This window comes from Danio aesculapii, chromosome 15 (genome assembly GCF_903798145.1).
Source record: "Danio aesculapii chromosome 15, fDanAes4.1, whole genome shotgun sequence".
Lineage (NCBI taxonomy): Eukaryota > Metazoa > Chordata > Actinopteri > Cypriniformes > Danionidae > Danio > Danio aesculapii.
Genome location: NC_079449.1, coordinates 17,583,848 through 17,608,956, shown reverse-complemented (window position 1 = coordinate 17,608,956; position 25,109 = coordinate 17,583,848). Strand labels below are relative to the sequence as shown.

The window sequence follows — 25,109 nt, the reverse complement described above, 5'->3', positions numbered from 1 at the left end:
TTTTGGAGACACTAAGATTTGATAAAGTTTTAGATTTTGCTGTTTTTTGCACACCAAGGCTGTATTTGATAAATAATAATCTTAAAAACAACAACTATATAGTATTAATAGTAATAATAATTCATTCATACATTTCCCTTCAGCTTAGTCCCTTTATTCATCAGGGTTCGCCACAGCGGAATGAACCACTAATTTATCCAGCACATGTTTTCCACAGCCGATGCCCTTCCAGCCACAACCTAGTACTGGGAAACACCCGTACACTCTCACATTCATACATTACGGAAATGCCAACTGTCCCAGCCGTGGCCTCTTGCTGTGATGTGACAGTGCTAACCACTGAGCCAGCAGGAATAATAATGTAAAATAATTATAAAAATATTATTAGTAAACATAATAATAATAACATATTGAATGGCTGCTGGATTTGACATTGAATCACAGAATTTCCATTTAAAATGTATTCACACACAATTAAAATTGAAATATTACTTCACAATATTAATGTTGCAATGACATTTTTGATCAAACAAAAGTATTTTAATTGTAATTTCATAAATCTGAATTTTTATATGCCATTTATATTAATTTGAATTTTATAACTTAAATATTGAACATCTGAAACTTAAGACTTCATACTCTTCCCTGTTGATCACCCCTGACCTACTTTCTGCTGAATCTGAATTTCAGGTTTTGAATTTTAGGATTTTGAATTTGACGTTCTAAATTTCTTCATCTTGAAAAATGGAAACTGTATTTTTAAAAACCCAATATCTTCAGTCTATGAATTCAGAACACAAAAAATCTGAAGTTTGAAAATACGTCTTGAAAAATTCAGCCTTCAAAACTTTAGTTGTCTTAAATTTCAGATGTTCAATATTCAAGTTATGAAATTCAACGTCAAATTAAGAAATTCAAATTCAAAACAACTTTTAATGGCATATAAACATTCAGATTTACTAAACTACAATTGTCAATACTTCAAATTAACAATTCAAATAGAGATTGTTTTGGCATATTATTAGCTCCATATAGTGGCAGCTTAATAGCAGGTTTTTGACACCAAGCCAGACAATATATCACTTTATACTATTTAAAATCTCAATAAATTCAAGATCAAAAGTTTTCATAGAAAAGATCAAGATTCCATAATGCAATTTAAAAGCATAAATAAGTGGAAAAAAACCTAATACGGAAAACTGTCAATTTACAGATCTTTTTACTGTGTACTGTGTGTATTTATGTATATAAAATATAAATACAAATACAAATGTATTTCATGCTGCAAAATGTCTTGCAAAGCTTTCAAAGGAGTCGAATCATACTTGACAGTTTTCTTTTATTTAGACAACCCAAATAAAAGGCACATAAAACATTGCGCGATGTGTTTACATAATTATTCTTGACATACATAAAAAAAGTAGGAATGTTTTTACCTTTCTGCTAACCAAAAAAAGCCTAGTCTTCATATATATATATATATATATATATATACAAAATTATCAATGTTAATGTTCTAATACAAAAAGTCTTATAAAAGGTTATTTTACTTGTGTTTTTCCTTGCATGTATCTATCATAACTACCACGTTCTCTGAGCTAAATGTTTTTGTACAAAGATATACATTCATTGGCCTTCACATGGGTTTGCCAATTTAATTAAACGGACTTGAAAGGACTGGACTCATTTTTGAAATCTCCAAATCCAAAAACCGAACACAAGCTCTCTTTTCCCCACCCAGTAATGTTCTTTAAAAGATACTGATGCATAAGGAGTAACTTCATGAGCAATACTTTATAGGATATAAGAAAAAAACTAAATCATAATTCCTCAAACATGGCAACTTGATATTTCATATGCAAAATAGATTCTAAATCTCCACACATTTGGTAAACAGTTAAACTGCAGTTTGCCGCCCAGGCAGTTTCCATCGCTGAGCACAGAGAAAGAAGACTGATGTGTTTCATGGTGGCATTTTTAGACATGCAGTTCAGGCACGGAAGTGACGCCATTGCGGAAGGACAACATTTAAATCACAAGCACAATTAGAAACACTGTCTATTTTCCCCTCGTGTTGTTTTAGTGTTTTCAGTCACATTCCTCAAATTCCAGTTCTCAATTAATCCGCCTCGACTGAAGGCAACATTTCAAAACAAACCGAATCAAAAGGAAACAGGCCATTGAGTGATTTCAGCATTTCACATGTAAGTCCGTCTAAGACTAACTTGACTTGAGACCACAAATGTTCTGCTACCAGGTCAGCACTGGTTTGGAAACACTGAGGGGATGCGAGTTTAAAGATTAGTTCACTGTATATAAAAAAAACACAATTCAGTCATCGGTAACTCAAAAATCAGGTCGTCCGTTTTTCAGAACACAGATCAGAGAGAATTTTGCCCTTCCACTAAAAGTCTGTTCAGCTCATAGTCTTCAAAAGTTCATGTAGATATAAAAAATAAGTCCATAAGTTTACACACACACAAAACAAAACATTGATGTTTGTTCAAACTACTTATTTAAATTGAGCGGAAACAACACGTGTTTTTTGTGTGACAATTTCATTGTTTTATGTTCAATCCATTTAAATTTGTTAAAAAATTAACTTAATTTCTTTATGTTCTCCAAATACAAATCAATTATGTGGAATCCAGCGTTTTAAATGGTGTACAGCTATTTTACAACATTAAAGTCTGCATGAACCGGAAGTTGCAGAGACTTCTATTTCAGTTTGTTGATGTACTTCCAACTGAAAATGAATATGGAGTAGGAGGCGGGGCTTTATTTTTGCACATCATTCCCGTGTGGTTAAGAATATTGGGTTCTACTTTATATTAAGCGGCCTTAACTAATATGTACTTACAGCAAAATTAATAATTCATTACAATGCACTTATTGTGAAAATACATGTTTTTACATTGTACTTATGCTTGATTAAATACCTGCATGTAATTACATCTGTACTTAATTTCTGTAATTACATTTGTAAACATACTGTTGACCGTCCCTTACATCTTAACCCACCCTTAAACCTACCCACACTGTAAAAAGTGATTACTTAAAACGAGTAAATCAATCGCCTTAAAAGAAACAAGTTGACATTACAAAAATAATGTAAGTAAACCCATTGTATCTTGGAACTGTTAAGTTGACTTAATTTTTTATAATTATGCAAATTGTACTTACTTTTTAAAATAAAAGTAAACCATTTCCAGTACACATTTATTATATTTGGTTTTTTTCCCAGCTTTTCTGTATCTAGCAAAATGACAGTAACTAAAATAAATCTGCTCTTCCAGACTCCAGTGTATCTGGTAGATTCAATACAGGCTACAATTGTAGATTTTATAGACTTAATAAAGCACAAAATATGTAATATTGTAATAATTAGAGTAATTATTTAAAAACAGATTTGCTAAAATGATCTGACTCTGTAAAAAGCGATTAGCTCACTTTAAAAAAGTGAGTACAATTAGCATTATTATAAAAATTAAATCCACTTAACAGTTCCAAGTTATAATGGGTTTACTTACATTATCTTTGTGAAGTCAACTTGTTGCTTTTAAGGCGATTGGTTTACTCGCTTTAGGTAACTAATTACTTTTTACAGTGCATAACACCAAACCTGCCCATAACACCTGTATCTCAACTCAAGAGCACCACAAGTGTTCTCAAATACATTTTAAACACAGTAAGTACATTGTATTTATTTTTTGATGCAAGTACATGACAACCTAACTGTTTTATGTTCAATCCATTAAATTAGTAAAAAATAAAATAAAATAATAAGTTAACTTAATTCCTTCATGTTGTCCCAACACAAATCGATTGTGTGGAGCCAAGTATTTTTAACAGTGTACGGCTATTTTACAGCACTAAAGTCTGAATGAACCGGAAGTTGCTGAGACTTTTATCTCAGTATGTTGACCGAATATTGTGGCTCAGACCATCAAACTGATAATAACAGAGAAAGACCGCCACTTCAAACGCAGAATTAAATGGTCAGACTTTGATTGAAGATTACCGAAACAATTTTTTTATGGTGGATTAACCTGCAGCATTTTTTCAGCTAAAGAATAACAATGTTTTCTAGCACATTGATTTCACAGACTTTAAAAATATGGACACAGAAGCATGCTTGCTTGAGCAAAAACCAATGATCTTCACTTCTGTCACATCAACATATTTGATCCTCTGCATAAACCAATTAGGTTTATCCGCATGTATCACTCAGATATTGTTGAGGTATTGTTTATGTTTGTATGTGTATAAAAGCCTAGATTCAAGCTGTTAATTAGAAGACTTGGGTTAAACAGAATGGGTAATATAGATTTATATTTTTATCTGTTTACAAACATTTTAAAGCAATTTTGGGAACAAAGAATATCTCTCGAATTTTCTTAATTAAAAAAAAGTGTTTTCATAAAGACAAACAAATTTCATTCGGGCGAATGGATGACAGAATTAAAACTTTCAGGGTGAACTAATCTCCAAACGCAAACACTATTTCTCACAGCACAATTTGCACCCCCACGGTGGTAACTATGACATCATCATCATTTAAAATATGATCACATTCAGCTGGTTTTACTCTTTGTTTCAGATTCATTCATATCATACAAGCGAACCGAACCCCAGTTCAGAGGGAGACACGTGACAACATACCTTGCATCAGTTTCCCCATATCATAACACATAAATACGGGTGCGACAGTTGTCCGGATGGGTCAACAGGAGGACTGTGAAAGGCATATTGCTTTTATATATCCGACAAAAAGAGAGAAATCAATGAGAAAAGCTAGTTTGGGGACATCTGCGATGGCCAATCAGTTATTTAGAACAGGGTTACTCCGAACAAGCCCTGAAAATTTGAAGGCAGTTTTGGTTTTTATGGTGACAGGGTAAACGGACACGCAACAGGGGTTAACTTTATGCTCCTGGAATGGACAATCACGTCAATAGCTGAACAGTATTTGGCACCTCGACCTCTGAGATGCTTCTCAGTTTGTTTGTTTCATTCTCCAACAAATGGAACGACATTTAGTGTGTAGAAAACTAGGTCTGGAAGAAAGCGTTAGCCGTGATTTTATCCACCACAGGAGCACAGCAAGTTGGGAAACCCTCAGCAAATTTCCTGAGCAAAAGATCCTTAGGAAAAAACAGCCCTCATCCTTCGGAAAGGAAGAGCAGATACGTCACTGTTACAAAACTAAATGCTCTTAAGATAAAATTCAGAATAAAAATGGACATTTCAGTGTTGAAGTCGGCCACTTGGTGACCAGGCAACTATATACGAACACTCAAAATATTTGATCTAAAATAATACTGCCGTCAGAATTATCACCAAAGAGATATGTGTTCAGTGCAAGAGCTCATCAGATTGTTAAATGTTCAACCCCACTAAGCAGAAGTGTATTCCGGCTACTGAAACAGAATGTAATTATTCTACAATCAGGAATGACCAACTCCAAAGATTACCTATAAAGAATAATAATTAGAATAATTATGAGAATAAAAACACAGCTACAGATTAAAAGGCAACAAAAGGAGGCCTCTTAAAAACAAAACTCACTCTAAATTTCAGTTTTCCTCATTTGTAGAGTATTGTCTCCAAAATAAAAGATAATAAAACCCTCTCGTCTTCCATTAGCGGAAGCCACTGTCCCTTTTGTTGTACGTGACTCATTAAAAATGCATAAACCTATGAAATACTGATAAGCAAGCTAATGTAACAAAAATAAAAATCCTCACAGTTAATATTCGCCAAAGTCTTTAAACCGTTAACACTAACAATGAAGCGGCGACGTGCTCCACTTCTGACAATTTTCTGGCACTAGAAAATTGAGAAAAATCACCAAACGTACAGCATGTCAGTCTTCCACTCCATGCAATAACTATTTTCGTTTTTTTTTGTCTGTCAACTAAACTCTAAACAATTTGGAGACGCAAAGTGCCAGCTAACATCCGCATGATTCCTTGCTGCTGCGGACAGTCATTTTCCTAAACTCGCCTTTTTCACCCCTCGCAGCAGGAGAGGAAGACTAAAATGGGACACAAGGTTTAAGAGGGCCCGGAATGAGACGGGACGTCTGGGCTCTACCAGGGAGGAGAGGAAGGCAGGACCTGCGAAAGGAAAGGCATGCTTTCCATAGACCTCATGGCGATGTTGAGTGGCCCGGTGATGTTCATTGACATGGGCGAGGTGATCGCGACAGGATGGGCGATGTTCATCGGTGCCGTGGCCGGGATGTTGACTGAGGCGATGTTGACTGGGGCAGTGATGGTGACTGGGTGTTGAAGGCTGATGGGGGACGTGATGTTGACGGTGTTGGTGGTGATGTTCATCTGGGCGGCGATGGTGACGGGGTTGCTGGCGCTGCCGCGGATCATTGCCGTAGTGTTGGACGCGGTTGAGGCAGTGACCGGTGTGGCTGAGGCAGAGTTGCACACATTGTTAGAGTCTGGCCGGGAAAAAAGGGAAATGTAAGAGTGTGAATAAACACTGGGGTGATTTCTAGGGTGTTACTATGAATGAATAAAATTTTGGTTAAGAAGCATTTCCTTTAACAATGTATTTCTGTATTTACAAGAAACAACAAGTGAATAGTTATGAAAATAACCTGGTGAGGCTAGTACTGAAGTAAAAAACAGAACTGAATAAATCAGGCCTAAACATCTGTGTTTATGCATCTCTACCAGGGCTGGACTGAGACAAAAACTGGACTGAGTGCACGGCCTTGAATATGTTTCCCAACTGTTATTCTATAAAAGCACAAAAGCTATATAGAGGAAATAATGAGAGTTGACAAATTAAAAACAAATAAAAAATTATTATAATAAAATTATAATCCACGCCGAAAGTCCTTCTTGTGTGTGCCTGTGTGTTTTGAGAGAGCCTCTAATATATTAATAAATAAATAAATATAAATATATATATATATATATATATATATATATATATATATATATATATATATAAATATAAATAAATATATAAATATATATATATAAATATAAATAAATATAAATAAATATATAAATATATATATATATATATATATATATATATATATATATATATATATATATATATATATATATATATATATATATATATATATATATATATATATAAATAATAATAATGAATATAAAAAAATCTGCCTGCTGATGCACACAGTTAACATTGATTAACAAAATAAAGTTAAATAATAAAAGCAACGTATCAGAGAGCCTTAACAAATTAAAATGTTTGATTCAACAGTGAAACCTCAAAACATAGCTTAAAGATTTTATCTAGTCAATAAAATGAACTTAAACGATAAAAAAATGCAATAAATATTTATATTTAACTACAAAATCAAATTTAAAACAATTTTAGTATTAGTTTTGCTTAATTTGCACCATAGTTTCATAAATATCATTATAACTATATTGTATAAATATTAATATAATTATAGGCCTACATCATGCTGACAAAACAATCAAAAACAAAATTACATGATATCACAGACAATTGTCTTCTGACATAGCGCACCTGAAAAGACATGAATGGCACTCCTCATAGAGTGTGAGAAGCATACAGTTCTTTAGAATCTATATAATTTGTAAAATAAATGGTTGTCGGTTAAGAAAACAGTATGAGAGGAAGTTGCTGCGGGCCTTGCTGCAGATCAAAAGTAATAGATTGATCTGTGCAACAGCCGCTGATGAGCTGCGCGCTGCAGACGCAGCTGGTGTGAAATGCCTGCGCGCAGCTTCTGCTCTCTATACACGCTGCACATGCGGTGTGAAACAGACGTGACTCTCGACTATTTTGACAAATACACACCGACGTTGCAAGCTCACACAGAGCCCAAAATGGGAGTTTGTGATTGGGTCAGCCCAATGTCAATAAAGAGAAGAACCAATGGGCTGCAGATTATGGCACATGGGCTGGTCTGTCCGAAAAGAACATCTTGGTTTCAGAGCATCACAGACCACAGCATCATCAGTTAATTAGGCAGAAAAAAGATAGGCTGCTAAGAGTTTTATAGGCTGATCAGATCATTAAAAAAATTATCAGCCTGGCCCAAAAAATTATGTCGGCCAAGCGAGAAACTGCCGGGTTTGCCAAATGGCCAGTCCACCCCTGATATCTACATACAGTTGAAGTCAGAATTATTAGCCCCCCCCCGTTTATTTTTGTCCCCAATTTCTGTTTAAAGGAGGGAAGATTTTCTTAACACATTTCTAAACATAATAGTTTTAATAACTCATTTCTAATAACTGATTTATCTTTGCTATGATGACAGTAAATAATATTTGACTAGATATTTTTCAAGACACTTCTATACAGCTTAAAGTGACATTTAAAGGTTTAACAAGGTTAATTAGGTTAACTAGGCAGGTTAGGGTAATTAGGCAATTTATCGTATAATAATAGTTTGTTCTGTAGACTATCAAAAAAATTTTTACTTAAAAGGGCTAATAATTTTTACCTTAAAATGGATTTAAAAAAATTAAAACTGCTTTTATTCTAGTCAAAATAAAACAAATAAGACTTCTCCAGAAGAAAAAATATTATCGGAGATACTGTGAAAATGTCCTTGCTTTGTTAAACATAATTTGGGATATATTTTAAAGAAGGGAAGAAAAAAAAATTTATTTAAAAAATTTATTTAAAAAAAAATAAAAATAAAATCAAAGGGCGGCTATTAATTCTGACTTCAACTGTATATAATAGGCATATAATAAAAATAAATAAATAAATACTATAAATGCAACATTTAACAATAAATAAATAGTATTTTATTCAATATTAAATGTATATAACTGAACTGAACATCTCTTATTCCCAATCTGCGCAGTAGACAGATAATATTTGCGGCCTTTACATGGTTAAGTTTTTCCTCTTTTCCTATTCAGCATTTAATATCATCAACATTTAAGATATTAAATGAATCAATTTTGTAACGTCATCAATCAATCAATCAATCAATCAATCAATCAATCAATCAATCAATTAGCATTAATGTACATGACAGGATCATCAAGAGACCCCAGTGGCCCCTCTCTCCTCCTAGAAGACTGAATATTGGTGGAGATTTGTTCTACCTTTGTTACAGGGTGAGGTGAAGCCGGCCTGGCCGTGGGTCTTGAGGTGGCTGGTGATGTAGGCGGCGCTCAGCATCTTCCCACAGATGTTGCAGGTGACTTTGCCTTCATGTCGTATCATGTGTGAACGCAGACGGTCTTTGGTGGCGAAGGCCGATGTGCAGGCCTGAGGTGAAGGAAAGACAAGTTAAATGAGACAGACCAATCAAACTCAGTTCAAGTGTTGGGTTGCGGAACTTAATGCTAGATTTCATTACTAATAAATACTAAACTGACTAAATAAAAATAATATTGCTTGCAAAGTTGTTATTTTTTTTGTAAAAAAATTGATATTTTGCAAAAATATCTTAATCCAGATATCCTTATTAAATATAAGTTTATATAAGAACGTTTATACGTTTAGTTATTTCTAGCAAAGATAAATAAGATTTTTAAAGAAAAAGGGTGAAAATAACCAGTAATTTTAAAAATACATTTAAAATAGTCATTTCCTTTGTAGAGTCAAAGGCACCTGCGGTAGCACCGGAAAGGTAGAGGAAGATGCTACCGTCGCACAAAAAGTTGAACTTCTAGACATGCTAAAGGAAGGAAAAAGTTAGCGTCTGTTGTGCATTTCACAATAAATAAATGAAGATCAAATGGTTTAGATCTTTAGTTTCATTCTATGATACTGGACATATTTTTCTACGAAGGTTTGAACTTTGAGTGTTTAAACGCAAGAAAAATGTGAAAACGTTAATGCCCGTCAGAGAAAAGTGTCTGAAGTGTGTAGTGAGGGTTTTTACAGCCATAAAACATTTATAATAATAGTAAAAAATAAAGAGGACTAAAGGGTGACGCGCTGGCTCGGTGGGTCGCACAATAGCCTCACAGCAAGAAGGTCACTGGTTCGAGTCCCGGCTGGGTCAGCTGGCATTTCTGAGTTTGCATGTTCTCCCCGTGTTCACGTGGCTTTCCTCCTGGTGCTCCGATTAACCCCAGTCTAAAGATATGCACTATAGGTGAATTGAATAAACTAAATTAGCCGTACTGTATGTGTGTAAATGAGTGTATATGGATGTTTCCCAGTACTGGGTTGCAGCTGGAAGGACATCATATGCTGGATAAGTTGGCGGCTCATTCTGCTGTGGTGACCCCGGGTGAATACAGGAACTAAGCCGAAGGAACAAGAATGAGGGAATGAAAGCGGACTACTTCGTGGATTTCGCCTATTGCAGGTTACTTTTAGAAAGTAACTCATGTAAAAAATGAGGGACCACTGTACTAAATATAGCAAATACAACATTTCATCTAAATTCACAAATACACTGTTAAAAACACAGAAATACAAAATTGATATAATTCAAATAAATAATAAAAACATTAAAGAAAACTATTAACATTTTCTTTTTAATATTGTGTATAAAAATGTCATGTCATTTACTGAAATTTTTTGCATAAAAAACCTATTGAACTTACCGTTACTTGGCATTTAAAGGGTCGTTCTGTGGAGTGTACATGTTTGACATGACAGCTTAGATGATCTGGCCTGTTAGATGAGAAAAAAACAAACATAAACAACTTCAATGTACATATCCAGCAGACATTTTCCATCACCAATGTCTTCTCTTAGCCAGCACTGACTTTTGGGGATTTACTGCTACCTAACATTAAATAGTAACAGTTCTTGACCCCAGTGAGCTACAAACAAAACATTGGGTCTCATTGGAAAAAAGACACTTTGACCTTTGATGCTCCATCTGGGAAGTTTCATGCTCAAAAATATAAAAGTTATACATTATGAAGTCATGAGAAAGAAAGATTGCTATGTGTTCAATGTTTGTTTTTCCATATACAAACAAAGGAAAACATGAATGTAATAACCTAGAAAAAATATGGTTTGAAGGCCAAGTGTTTCATGGAGTTTATATTTCAGGAATATGATGAAGATAGCATGCAAAATGAGATTTCTGCAAAAAGTTTTCCCGAGGCTATTTTACGGTCCATCTCTCCCTCATTGTCAGAGGCATTTTCTCACAAATGACCATCCCAAACTAAAACAGTAACATTTGCTGAATAATTTGGTCTACGTTTAAGATTAATGACACTTTGGGCTTTACTATTCATCATCTAGGAGTTTATAATGCTCAAAATTAAAAAAAAAAAGTAATAGATGCTTAATCTCCACCATGTAATAAACAATTGGTTTTTGTAAAGTAAATCCCAAATGCTAAACCCACCTAGAGAAGCCCTTCCCACAAACGGAGCAGATGTAGGGCTTGTGCACGCCGCCATCATGCGAGCGCACATGGTATGTCATGCGGTCCTTCCTCTTGAAGCGCTGGTGGCAGATGGGGCACTCGAAGGGCTTCTCATCCGAGTGCGAGAGCTTGTGCCGGTTGAGGTGGTAGACGTCCCGGAAGGCCTTGCCGCACATCTCACAGCCGTGGTTCTTCTTTACCGGTTTGGGGGGTTTTTTGGGTACGGTTGGCTGCTGTTGGGGCAGAACTGACATGATGCCTGCAGCTGTGGATGCTGAGGTGGTTGCCGTGGTGAGGATGCCCGCCACTGTTGACACATAAGATGGGTTTCCGTTGTTGTCACGTGGCACAGTGGAAATGAGAGGCACCATGGTGGGCGCTGTGGTGGTCTTTTTGGGCCGGGACACCATCTTAATGCCCGTGTGACAGGACTCATGCCGCCGGAGGTGGTAACTGTCCCGAAAGGCCTTGCTGCAGTAGCTGCATATGAAGGGTGTTTTTGATTTGGGCTCTTTTTTTATAACCACCGGACCTCCACCGCCTCCTCCTCCACCCGCCCCGCCGCCCATGTTGTCTTTGAGGAGGTCGGATGAAATGATTGGGGGCTTCTGGTCCAGCGGGATGGGGAGAACAGGCTTTTGATCCTGCGGCTCAGAGTTGAGCAGAGGCAGCAGGTTGTTCTGCGTGACCTGATGCTGGTGGTGAAGGGCTTCATTGGCCTGCTGGATGGAGAAAGAGAAAGAAGACTGCACATAAGTACACATGAAATCAAAACTAACCATATTGATTTTTCTTAGCTCACATTTTATAGTGAACAATTAATTTGTGCATGTTATTAAGAAAAAAAAATTGGCCTTGTAATTATTACTAATTAATTATTCAGTTTCTCTAGGAACTAGGGCTGCATGATATTGGAAAAAAAAATGGCCATTGCAATATTTTCTTTTACTGCGATATATATTGTGATATAAATGCAATTTCAGCAGATGCCTGGAATAGCTTGTAAAGAATTCATCATTTTAGATTAGTTGATTCTGTAGGGGAGCATATCGGCATAGCATTTAAGAAACGACAAGCAAAGTTAAATACAACAGAGAAAAAATACAAATTAACAATGATTAATGATTTTCTAGCGAGTCAAACTGTATTCAGCATAGATATATACACTAGATAATCGCATACATTTTTATTTACAGGACAAAGATTGCGTTTTAAATTGTGAAGATATCTGTGTTTTTGAAACAAATGAAGACAGCAGAAGTCAATTAATCTTTGAATTGTTTAGCCTGACATGTTTACTGCTTCAAACTATTATAAATCTTAAAAAAATAAAATATATTGTTTTCAAATGGGGAAAAAGTTGTTTTTACTCAGACATTTAAAAAGAATATATCTTAGAGCAGTGAGCACAATACCGTGATACAGTGAAACTGTGATATTTTTATCCAAGGTAATCATACCGTAAGAATCTTATACCGACCCATGCCCAGCAATAGCGCCGCCACATTTGTACAGTGCTCCCAAGACAAATGTCATCCAACCGCACTAGTCAAGACTAAAGCCAATGTGAAGATACTGGACTTTAGCGCTGTGTAAAGGTGTAGTATCGAGCAAACAAAGAAAACAAAGCACAATGGCAGAACATTTCAAAAGGTAAGATTTTGTTTTTTTATGTAATGAACTTTTGGGCTAAACAATAATGTTATTGATGATAATACAGTCACTGCATTCACCATAAGGCAAAGTAGCACAAATTTGCACAAAATACTCAGCTTATGCTAGTTTTGTTGAATAAACTCATAGATGTATGTATATATAAGTGTGTATATCTCTGGCTCCGGATGGCCAGTCCTCCACTGTACCTTGGTCCCCCATTCATTCATTTTTAAGGGGCACTACCGTGTACTAAAATGGCGGCTCTATTGACGCATTCCTTCCAACAGTCAACAACAGGGTAGGCGACATCTAATGTAAAGATCTATGGGTATTCAGAAGCAAAAATTCAACAATCACTAATAATTATAACACAGTATCTGTTTAAGTGAGTAACTAAGTATATAATGTACAATTAATATTCATTTTATACCACAAACGTTTCAGTTATTGTGCCCAAATGGCTTAAATTTGCTTCAAATTCTTACAGTCAGGTCTTAAAAACACATGTAAATAATAACCTTTCACTCTAAGGTTAAAATATGAAATGACTCCACTATGTCGTAAAGTGTAATATCTGGTCAACTATAAGCCAGACTACACTGCAGATGCCTACGATGTGACTATTGCGGACTCACACATTGCGATATCGATGCTGAAATAATATAGTGCAGCCCTACTACGAACTGTATCATAATGTGAAAAAAAGCTTGACGCAGAGGTATAAATCAGCCTTTACAGTAAGAGGGGCATGGGTAAAAACATTGTGGCTGAAGCAGTTAAACTGACGCCGTCAGAGAAAGACTGTCCCTTCAAATGTTAAAGCAAATGGTCAAACTTTGATTGAAGATCACCTAAACAATTTTTTTTTTCAGTGGATTAAGTTGCATAGATTAATTGTTTACCTAAAAAATAACCTGTTCTATTAAAATAAATATTGTAAATTGTATTTACACTGATTTTTTAAAATTAAAGTATATATTAAAATGGTATGATTATAAAGTTTAATTTCCCAGCCTTCAAATTCAAATATCATTTCTAGTTCTTATCAATTATACTGGTGCTGGTTTATTTTATTAAAGACACCATAATAGTTCTTTCAGGATTTTTGATAAATGGATCATTCAAGAAAATAGCATTTAATTTAAATAGAATTTAGTAAAATAAGTGTCTATTCCTTTTAATCTTGGTTGATGCACCCTTGCTTAATAAAGAAAAAAATAGTATTGACACCAAACTTCTGCATGGTAATGCTTTACTTATTTTTATCAAAATGCTTTATTTTATTTGAATAATTTTGGTTACTAAAATACATTAAGTGCTTTTTTACAATGTTAATGTATTGTGCAGTGTTAAAATAAACACAATTTACATGTTATAAAATTAGTTGATATTAAACAATATGTTTGTTAAATATTTACAGCCAGCCATATGAACAGAAACGGCTTCAATCATGCATTTAAATAAAACAAATTACATAAATTAAATAAAAAAAATGCATTAATATGTATACACTCAAAATAACAATAATAATAGATAATAATAATAATAATAATAATAATATCCAATCTTCTAATTTAATGCAAATAAAAAATAAAATAAAATATCTAAAAATCTTCAATGACAAACCCTTTTAAACATGGGTTCAAAAATAGGAATGGCCAATTCAACATTAAAATTTTATTCTTTGTAAATTCTTCTGACTGTGTATCATTTGCTTTGAGCACAAAATGCAAACTCACAGCCCTAGTTGTGTACACTGACTTGCAGTGATATTATGAGCCAGTGTTGCTACAGGCTAGTGTGAGGTAGACATGAACTCAGCTGAGAGACGGTGTTAAATGTTTATCAAAAATAGAAACTGACTCATTTCCAGGGCATCTGTGTGCAGCTTGGAAAACAAGAGAAGCCCTGACTGGGTCCTATTAGAGAGACGAGTCAGCTGTTCAGAAAAGCACAGGATGACTAATGAGATATTAGAGAGAGTGAAAAAGCTAGACGGGACGCACAAAAAAGTGAGGGAGACAGAAAGAATGAAAGGGAATTTGAACTTTCATTTAATCTAATCAGATGAAACGGTGCATGCATGCAAAGATGCTGTCCATAAAAGAGTGAAACAACTCTGAGGAAAACTGTAACTTTTTTTAATAATAAAAAAAAATTCTTGGCAAACCTAATCCCCCATGTGACTTACAGGAATGTGTAGATCACGTCAGGGCAAGATGCAAATGTACAGACATGTGCATCATATCAGAGCACTTCAGCGCAAGAAATTGACGTCCTGCAGCCAGCAAACATAAATCTGCAGCATGTAAAATGATCTGAGGCTGTAATGAAAGCAGTTCCTCATGTGACCAGCCTCACAGGCCCAGGACGTCCTGACAAACTTACAGATACATATACACAACAACCACTGCATAGTCAGACGGTAGGATATTAAGGGTTCATCTACTGTAGTGATGAGATCTGTTAGGGACAAATTATTGTTATAAGCAGGGCTTTTTTTATATTTCCGTGCAGAATTTTGTTAAATATCTGTGGATGTAGCCAGAATCATTTTGTAAGTATAAGAGCTGATAACGTAACATAAAAAAAATAATAATATATATATATATATATCACTTCTTACAATTACAAATACAATTACAACCATTTGCTTGGTAAACAAAGCTGCGGTAAATTTCATATAATACATCTTACTACTTTACAAATGGTATTATTGTACATAAATCTTCTAAACAGTTGTATATTATTCAATGATATTACTGAAATTAGTATTAAAAAAATAAACATTTACTACACACATTTACATAAAATCTGCAGTTTTCTGTGAGCACAGATTCAGAGTGGCAGCATAGTTATTGCTAATATAAAACAAGGAATATGGTGTAAGACTGCTATAACAGGGTTTTTAAAATATTTTGGGAGCTTGACAGCATTCGTTCCTCTCTTTAGCTTTGATGTAGTGCAAATATTAGTCTAAAAGTATGCACTCCCCCATGAAAGAGGAAGAACGTCATATGGCTTTAAAATGACATCAGTGTGCAAAATTAAGGAGAAACACTATTACAGTGGACATGGAGGAAAACAAATGCATCATAACCAGAGCAAGAGACAAAAAAAGTATTAATTAAATAAAATGTAAGTTCATGACTATGATGTTTATTTGCTTCTTAAAGTTGAATCTGTGGCTTAAAAATGAAACGCAACCACTGAATTTTAATCATGATCCAAAACAAAGGTGCTACATTAATGAAGCAAGAGGTAGGAAGCTTGATTAGTGAATTGGATTTTGGAAAGGAACAAATATCCAGACACTACAGAAATATTTGTGTATAATACAACCCGCAGGGAGCCAATGTGACATTCATTAATCTGAAAAGATTATTTTGAGTGTGTGAAGTTAATGCAGTGTGACGCCTATGCTGCTTGATATATTATTTCGTCTGTTAGGAACACTATGCCTCTGCTGTCTTCAGCATCTCTGGCTTCTGTTAATGCCCCATTTACAGACTTTGCAATTTTTACACAAAACTGACATTTTGGAAAATGATTGCATTGCAGTTTGTGTGCAAGTCTAGAAAAGAAGAGGCAGAAAAAAGACGTAATCACCAGGCAACTCAAATTGTGCATTTCTAAATGATAACAAAGCAACAACTAAAATTTAAATAAAACAAAATTTAAAAAATTATTAAAATGACGTTTTAAAAACAAGAAATTTTAGGAATCTCAATATTTAAAGTGAGTGATTCCAATGATTGCAACATGACTGTATGGCACCTGATTAAAAAAGTGTCTCAATATTAAAATACAGTACAGAAAATTATTGGAGTGGAGTTTGACATAAGGGAATTGGGAAACAACTCTAAAAGCGATGCCTAATACAAGAGTAGCTGAAAGTCTACACGACTATTAGGCTCCTCGTTCTGCAGCTGCCTGCATTGTCCCATTGGTCACGGCATCCAGTTGGTGGGGTGGGGGTGGGCATTCATGAACACAATTGCACCACTAAGGACATATAATAATGCTTACAGTAACAAGAGACCGGATTCTGACAACACTATGACACATTAAAGCTCACATGTCCTAAAGGTATGTAAGAAGAGATGATGTTGGTTTCCGTTTTTATCTAAAAGCCCCATTATAGTAGGTCTTTGTGGGCTTGGATAGGTAAAATAGCTGGACAAAACTGTGTAATTAGACAGGTCACAGCTGCTTTGTGGTCTGATTGATTTGAACATTGTTAACACAAAATTATTTGGTATTGTATAGGACCGTTATCAACAACATTCTCTGAAGTCCATTATAATGCAGTTCAAAACATCTTATAATTTAAATTATGAAAGCAAAATAAAGTAATTAATAAATGGTTTTTGTAATGAGTTTAGTACTTTCACAGGAGTAAGAATGCAGTTTTACCAAATATCGGCAGGTAGTGTGATCACAAATGTGATAAAGTTCATATTGAGTGAGTTCCATTTTAGACACAGTATTATCTTATGTTTTCAGTTTTGTCAAAAAAAAAGCCTCAAAGTGAGAGCACATTTTTGCATCTCAGAGCATCACTGATATATTTTGTTCCTGACCAAATGTGAGAAATTTAAAAAAATCATGATCCATTCATAAAGACACAAATTAGACGTTCTGAAGGAAACGTCTAAATAAATTAGGGCTGGGTGATTAATCGGACTGAAAAATTGAACACACAATTGAGCAAAATTGTGATTGTTGTGCTCATTTTGTCAGAAAAGCCTGGTGTGATCTAGCGCTGCATGATAGTGGAAAAATCTGGCATTGCGATGTTTAATTTTTCTAAGCTAAATATTGCAATATGAATACAGCTTCACAACATGGTTTGATTAGCACTATTTGAGGGTTTTCTGGGAAGTCTAACAGTACAGGTACAGAAATTAAAAGCAAATATACTTTGTCTTGTTTCTAGTCCAAATGACAAAAAAATTCTTAAGCAAGTAAAAATATTGTTTTCACCTTCAGTGATTAAGTTTTTCCTTAAAACAAGCAAAATGATCTGCCAGTGGGGAAAGCAAAATAATCTAGCTTTTTGCTTTGAAATGTAGATATCTGGACTAGAAACATTTTATTTTGCATAGTATAAATTTTGTATAAATACAATAATTAATAAATACAATTCTGTAGCTCCAGGTCAACTATAATTCAGACTCATCATTGCATATATCATTGCAGTTGGGTGCGCACATTGCAATATTGATGTTTCAGAACTATGTATTGTGCGGCCCTAGTGTGATCTGTGGCAAATCTTCTCCGAAAGCCAGAGGGAGCTCCCATGGAAATCCACAAACCCGTCCAAATACACAAAAGAAACCCAGAAAATCATCTGGAGAAATAGTGGTTGGTGATTAAACAAAAGATTTAACTGCTTTCCTTAATTCAAGGTGACTAAAGTCTGATTTATACTTAACATGGCGCGTGGTCGCATAGCCCTCACCGTGGCAGTCGGCAACGCTGACGCGCACCTCTCAAAGAATGTAACTACATGTCACAACGACGCGTAGTGCAAGCTGTGTGATTGATTAGCTTGGTAGCATTGATGGGTGTTGGCGGGACCGAGAGTCGTGCGAGCCCGTTAGAGTCCTCTGAAGGAAGAGTCCAGATGCAAACTTTTGTTTTGTGTTAGGCTTGGTCACATGGCTAGGCATGTGACTAGACATAGTCGAATATTAAGAGATCAGTATATGGAGATGGCCATACTGTGAGTCTCAGACACCATTGTTACCTCGTTCTCGTGTAAATTCCATGAGTGTAAAACCAAAATGGACAAAAGGCTCATAAGAACACAAAACAGATGGTTACATGTCTTACAGGGCATGCTCATCTCATTATTTACATGTACTTTAGGTCACATTCTAATGAATTTACTCCCTTAGTTATTCAAGTTTGTAATTGACTATGTATGTGGAACTTTTATTTTAAAAACGGGAGACGCAGATTGTTTAAAATGCATTACTGAGCAACAACTGCAGGAATGAGCTCTGTTCAAACTAGTTGAAATGCATGTCAGGAAGAAAAACGCAGGACGTACAGATTATAAATTTGATTATCTCCACCCCGAAGAGGTCAAAAGTATAACTAATTCTATCTTTTGTTAATTTATTGTGTTCATTGTGAAAGTTGATGCATGTTTCAACAAACACGTAGACTGCTCAATCGAGTCGTATCACGAAGCTCAACTGTCATCTGTTTATGCAGAGGTTAATATAAACTCCTGGCTGTGTTTACAATATTGCATAAAAATACAACACAATACATCTGTATCGGTCTCTTTTGTCAAGTTTAAATATAATTTAGCCTTTATCCAAAACAGATCTCATGAGCAAAACAGGTTAACATTACTTTAAGTTTCCACCTATTAAGTTAAAAAAGATTTAACTAGGCATTGTTAAAATAGTTTATAATTACATCCACAAACATCATATGTCAGTAAGAGCTGCACGTCAGAGCGGAGCTCATTAATATTCACAACCAATCCAAATATGTTCAATTTGTACCTTCTAATCTGAGTGGTATGTAATAGATGAGCATATAAAACAATTTATAGACATTTTTTAAACTTACCTAAACCATATACCTACTATGTAGACATCAGAGAACCATTTAATTTAATTAACCAATGCAGTATATGGCATTTTAAACACAGACTTCCCACCACCTAGACGATACAATACAAATCGTTACACAGGGGGTTGCGATAGAATATGCAGTGGAATATTGCGATACTTATAAGGATAGGACTTTATGAAAACTTTCATTATGAGCACACCATCATATCCAAGTCTTGGAGCAAAAAATGTTTATTTACCCAGAGCATGATGAGATCAGCATTTTCACTTATCAGTCCCTTTAACATTAGATGTCATTTAACCATGCTTTCTGCAGTATTGGCAAGGGAGGGAAAAATCCTTGCAGTTTTCTTTAGTTAGAGAAGACTATATTTACTGTAATAGTTTAGGTTTAATGTAACTGTAACGTACAACGTCATGACATTTTGATCTGACAAAATTATAACACGTACTTGTGCTTAATATCAATGAAAAGGATGCTTGAAGGTAGACAGTATTGTCAGTGCTAAAAACGGAACTGTTGTGCTCGGTTCACTTTGCAATAAAATTGACAAAAAGCAATGCTCATTTACCAAAAGTTCTGCACATTTCAAGAGCCTACTATAAAAGCCTTCGTTCTCCATGACACTGAGAGGGCGCAAGTCTATACAAATAAAATAAAGAACTTACAGAGTTGTTCTGGTTTCAAGCCTTGAGGTTGGTGGTAACTTAGACCCCTAAAACTTTGTTTTAGAATGAAAATGATCTGCGTCCACACTGGCGCTTCATCTAGCATTTCTGAACAACTCTCCATCCACACTATACCACTGAAAACGCACATCACATTACCACATACACTCAGGCATGTACTGCAGTGATGAGTGCTGTGCACGTCAGACTGTTCATCAAGGATCTACCACTGGATCTAATCTCACTATATTTGTGAAACCTGAAATTTAGTTCATCTTGTTGTCTATACCCAACAACATATTCCCCGACTTTGGTCTTTTGAATCTACTTGTTCTCAGGTAACATGTTTTGGCTGATTTCAAAGATAAGTTATATATTCATTTATGCAAAAAGCTCCGTTTTCAGAGCTCGAAAACTCCTGGGTAGTGTGATGGCGTAGATGGCGTAACCGTAGCAAAACTAACGCGTTTTAAAACTAAAACCTATTAGTGTAAAGGGAGCCTTAGATTTTCCACCAGAAGACTGTTGTCTAGCATTTGGGATGTAATGTTAGACTTAAAACTAAATAACCGGCATGAATCACATTTATCTTTTTTTTTATATAAATATTATGTTTGAGAATTAAGAATATTTATTATAATTATCATGAAAATAAATATACATATACCATTTTTTAAAGTCTGCTTTTCATGGGGTAATTCCAAATGAAATAATACTGAGATTGAAAAGTGGACATAAAAATACAAGATCTGACTGGCGTGACTAAAAGCGAAACCAAAACTTTTAATGCGGTGCTATTGTGAGGCGATATTCCTATGGGTTAATCCGCATTGTGTGGACAGGCATAACGTGGAGTTGTGTTTCATATTAAATCATATTAAACTGTCTATGACACTCAGATTTGCAGCTTGAAACTTTGACTCTGAACGGTGAAGGTGGCAGATGCACGAGTAAATCTCTGTTTAAGCCCATTACAGGCAGCCTTACTAGCAAATTTGAAAATATAGCTTAATAGGAATGAGAATAAAATAAACATCTGTGGCATCAAATCTGACATATCTCTTGACGTAAGGGAAGAACAAGAGCAAACAGAACTCCTTTCCTCCAAAGACAGAACCTAGTGAATCAGATTCTTGTTTGCTGCAGACGGATTAAGAGATGCCTGTTGGGAGCCGGACAATGCCTCGCTCATGAATAACCCCCGACGCCTGCAGAACAATGAGGAGTGACGCGCTAGACCGTCGTCTCATTAGATGCTTCATCACATGGGTTGATTCAAACAGAACAAATTAAGCACTTTTTTTTTTTTACACAAGCTTTAATAGGCCTGTAAACTAAATTACTGTGCTTTTGGTTTAAAAACTCGTCAATGTTTGTTGCTACAACCATATTACAGAGTTATAAACCATTTGGAAAGAACTTCCAGCAAGCTTTTAAAAAGCGAACACTGTGTTTATCCATTAAAGAGTCAGTGAAATCTGACTGTTACTGAAAATATCTAGATCAGCAAGAAAAGCCAAGCTTTCTTGAAATCAAATGTGGATAATAATTACTGCATGCAAGATATTTGAGGATGGTGAGTAGGGCAGAAGTTTCCTGAGAAACACTTAAAAGTTCTAAAATTTGTGCTAAATAAAACTTCACAAAAGACACCAAATATGAAACCCAATTTACACCTACTAACAAAGTTATATTTTATATATTAAAGAGTTATATTTTTTTAAAGAGGAGTAATTTCCTCATTACTCATCCTTTACTTACTTTAAACCTTTGAGTACCCTCTCATTGTACACAAAAGAAGATTTTCAAAGAATTATGGAAACTATTGCCTTTCATATAGTAAAAATTTTTAATAGCTACCATCTAGAGCTTGAAGTGGATTGACACCTCAAAAAAAAACATTAAAGTTGTCCTAAAACTAATCAACACCCATTCCTGTCTTTTTGACAAAATTGAAAATCTTTTCTGATGCACTTCAAATGTTAACTACTGTAATTCAACAAAAATGGCAGCTTTTGATTTCAATATAAGAACTCCTAAAGGTTTGTAATCAACTAAGGGTGAGTAAATACATTTTTATAGGTGAATGATCCCTGTAAAGACCTATTTATACTTCTGCGTTGAGTACACTTGGTACTAGGTTCCCTTTGCTGTACCTCGACACGCACCTCTCCAAAAATGTAAAACAAAAAAGTGTCAAATCTGTGATTAGTCAGCTTGGTAGTGGTGACAAGTGTGGGCAGGGCTGAGAGTTGTGGAAGCGGAGCAAGGCTGGTGGCGTCACTGGTGTGAGTGTTAACAAGTGTCAAGTGAAGCAGAGGAATTACTGAAACTTTTGTACATTAGCGGAACATTCATCGGTTCCCATCTCATTCTTCCTCGAATAAGTGTGAGTTAAAGCTACTTCTACAGTAGCATAACATAAATTTCCAGCATAAACCCAAAACACCAGCAAAGAAAATCAACAGTGTACATAAGAAAAGAGCGAACAACCTCCACTTCACGGCACTGTTATTGCAAAGCAGCTCAGACAGAACACAAAGGTATAGATGCTCACAATGCAGTCAGCTTAGTGGTGGCCTTATGGTTACGTGCGCCGACAAACAGCAGCATGGTGCTCACGGCAACCCGAGTTCGATTCCCGGCTTAAGGTCTTTTGTGGACCCTTCCCCTCTCTCTGCTCCCAACTATTTCCTGTCAATTCTCTGCACTATTCTATACATTAAAGGTAAAAAAAAAACTTTAAAAAAAATTATAAAAAAAAATATATATTTTTGTCAATCTTATCATAAGAGGATGATGCTAAATGTAAATGCGAAAGGGGTCAAAAATCATTTTGAGCCGGTTGTCGAATAAATCTGAACAGATATAAAAGTCCACTTACTGACCTAATGTGATTTTATGTCAACACTAAAACAAAATATTCCCCCAAATTATCTAAATTACAATGAAAATTGTAGTCATCTACATAACTTTTTAATTGCTTTATGTAACATTGGATTGCTCATTTAATCATACTTGTTACACCAAAAATGAGGCAGAGTATCGAGAAACAAGAGGAAAAGGTCTACATCAGGACACAAGTCAGGTGTCTAAAGGTCTACAACAGGACAACGAAATCAGGACACAAGATGTCTCAAGAGACACTTCTGAATGTATGGTAATGCCAAATATAATGTAGTATAAAGATTCTTATTGTCAAGTAGTCAAAATTAAAGCACTTTATAAAAATTGCTTTCACTTATCAAAAATCAGATATTCAAACAAAATTAATGAGTAAAGCCATTGCTGTAAAAATGGAAACGCATACAGGTTAATACATCAACTACTACAGTACACAAATTTCTTCAGAAGATGACTTACAAAATGAATAACAACAACAAAAAGTTTCATAAGTTGACTATCTTTGTATTACACAATGATAAGTTTAGAGAATAAAGTAGAACCTATCAGATAAATAGTAAAAAGAGTTGCATTCTGTCAATCACCCCCCCCCCCCTCAAAAAAACAAACAAACACCAAACTATTCCCCACTTTACCATAAGCATGCAGATTCCACATGCATCATTGCAAGAGCTCCACACTCAAAAAACCAATGCAATGTATGCTTAAATATCAGTGCAAATGAACAACTACGGATACCAGTAAACTGGACGTGAGTGGACTACACAGACTATTTATATTATTATATTATATTTATTATTTATAGACGAAACCTCTCCTTAAGTTTGGAGGGAGAAAGTAAGTCTAATTAGAAGTTTGTTTTATTCAAACTTAATCTAAACGACTGTGAGACACTTACATAAAATACAGGATACTGTTCGAACATTTGTATCTGTACAGTATTTGGCCATTATATGCAAGATTATGATGTCTATGTAGGCAGAAGGTTTTGAAACAGCCATTATCCACATGTTCCCTCCAATAAAAGTAGCCTTGGAGCTGCGTTGACAAGCATAAACATAAGAAATCAACGAGACGCATGGAAATCGATATGAGAAGAAAAACAATATACAAAACAAAACTGCAAAAGGAAAATGCATATAAAGGAAAACAGTTTTCTGTTATAACACACGCAGGACATGGACCCTGCGTCTGGCAAAAACATCCAAATTATGTCACAACAAAATCAATGAGCAACCAAAACTATGACATACGCCGCCTTCTAAAAGTGTAAAACTTGAGATAAAAAGGCAAAAAGCAGGTAAAAAGAGTGCGAATAAGAAGAAGAGAGGGTAAAACTGGGAAAGAAATCCTTTACGACTCCCATAGTTCACAGCTGGAAGTCTGGGAGAGATGCAGCATTAGCGGCTAATGTGAGCTAGCTTAGCTACCATTGTTTTTGCAGGCTTAAAATCCCGCTTTTAAAGCTCAAATCTCCGCGCCTCGCGCTGTTTTTAAGAGTCTCTGTCGATTTTCTAATTTTCCTGCCCGGCTGGGATTTATTTCGAATGGCTGGCTTACCTGAAATAAAAATGAACTCCAGCTCGGCTCCATTGCAACACTTAAAAAAATCTGCAGGAAACCTACAAGAAATCTACAACAAAGCAGCTAAACATGGCAGCTGCTACAACTTCCTGTAACCCCGAGGGCCAAACCATTTCATCTGATATACGCGCTGCTGCTGCTGCTGCTGAGATTCTGCCAGCTCACTCCATCACAGCACTGCACTCACACTGAACAGCAACGATAGTTTTTGTCTAAATAAAAGTATTAAGGAATTTTCTTTAAATTAATAAACAACTTTTAACACGCTGAACGACCATTATGTCGAAAACAAATATGTAAATTTAGGTGCTGTAAAAAAAACCCACTGAGGTAAAGTTAATTATATATTCGCATATTCGTTCAGTGAC

At 35.2% G+C, this 25,109-nt stretch overlaps 1 protein-coding gene across 1 annotated transcript; it reads right to left on the bottom strand.

Moving 5' to 3' along the window:
- Positions 1 to 1,332: 1,332 nt before the first annotated feature.
- vezf1b (vascular endothelial zinc finger 1b) lies at positions 1,333 to 24,813 on the bottom strand. The gene is made up of 5 exons (XM_056473579.1): positions 24,718 to 24,813; positions 11,312 to 12,054; positions 10,551 to 10,620; positions 9,093 to 9,258; positions 1,333 to 6,457 (listed from the first exon to the last, which is right to left on the bottom strand). The coding sequence occupies exons 1-5, from the start codon at positions 24,748 to 24,750 to the stop codon at positions 6,093 to 6,095; spliced, it is 1,377 nt and encodes a 458-aa protein (XP_056329554.1). The 5' UTR covers positions 24,751 to 24,813; the 3' UTR covers positions 1,333 to 6,092.
- Positions 24,814 to 25,109: the final 296 nt, after the last annotated feature.